General features: G+C 41.2%; 1 protein-coding gene across 1 annotated transcript; it reads left to right on the top strand.

Annotated features, from left to right (window-relative positions):
* Window positions 1-46: 46 nt before the first annotated feature.
* LOC111387203 (uncharacterized mitochondrial protein AtMg00810-like) lies at window positions 47-999 on the top strand (the record flags this gene model as incomplete). Its single annotated transcript, XM_023011747.1, has 1 exon — window positions 47-999. A coding segment is annotated over one exon (953 nt), but the record flags the coding sequence as incomplete, so codon positions are not given.
* Window positions 1,000-1,073: the final 74 nt, after the last annotated feature.

The following is a 1,073-nucleotide window of genomic DNA, read 5'->3' on the forward strand; positions in this document are numbered from 1 at the left end:
GACCTCTTCAGGTATGCAAACTGGTCAAGAGTCTTTATGGCCTTAGACAAGCCTCTAGACAATGGTATTCCACATTTTCTTCTTGCCTCATTGCTTTTGGTTTCCACCAATCAAAAGCTGATTATAGCTTATTCACCAAAGCTGATGGTAACTCTTTTACTGCATTGTTAGTCTATGTTGATGACATTACTGTGGCTGGTAATTGCTCGACATCCATTGCATCTCTTAAAGCCTTTTTGCATAATCAATTTAACATTAAAGATCGTGGTTGTTTGCATTATTTTTTGGGCTTGGAAGTTACAAGATCCTCCAAAGGCATACATTTAACCCAAAGAAAGTATACTTTGAATATACTTTCAGATTCTAGTATGGTAGGTTTTAAACCCCTAAAATTGCCTCTTGAACAGAATTTCAAATTACAAAAGGCCTCTGGACAGCCTCTACTTGATCCTAGCTCTTATAGAAGACTCAATGGCCGCCTTTTGTACCTCACCATCACCCGGACAGACATCTCTTATGCTATCCAGCTCTTGAGCCAGTTCATGGATCACCCCACTGACTCCCACCTTTCAGCAGCCCACAAAGTTCTAAGGTATTTGAAAATTGCTCCTGGCCAAGGCATTTTATTATCATCATCTTCTCAGTTGCAACTTCGAGGTTATTGTGATTCCGATTGGGCTTTTTGTCCTGACACACGACGCTCCACCACAGGTTATTGTGTATTTCTTGGTCGTTCTCTTGTGTCGTGGAAGTCTAAGAAACAATCAGTTGTCTCTCGATCCTCAGCTGAGGCTAAGTATCTTTCTATGGCATCCACATGTTCTGAGCTTACATGGATTAGATTCTTGCTTCGTGATTTGCGGGTACCACATCCCCAAGCTGCCTTGCTTTTTTGTGACAATCAAGCAGCTTTCCATATTGCTGCCAACCCTATTTTTCACGAGAGAACGAAGCATATTGAGTTAGATTGTCACCTTGTTCGGGACAAGATTCAAGAAGGTAGCATCATTACTTCTCATATTGCATCTCAATCTCAGCTAGCTAACATATTTACAAAGGCCTTGCCTGCCTAT

The sequence above is a fragment of the Olea europaea genome, unplaced genomic scaffold (assembly GCF_002742605.1).
Source record: "Olea europaea var. sylvestris unplaced genomic scaffold, O_europaea_v1 scaffold39403, whole genome shotgun sequence".
Lineage (NCBI taxonomy): Eukaryota > Viridiplantae > Streptophyta > Magnoliopsida > Lamiales > Oleaceae > Olea > Olea europaea.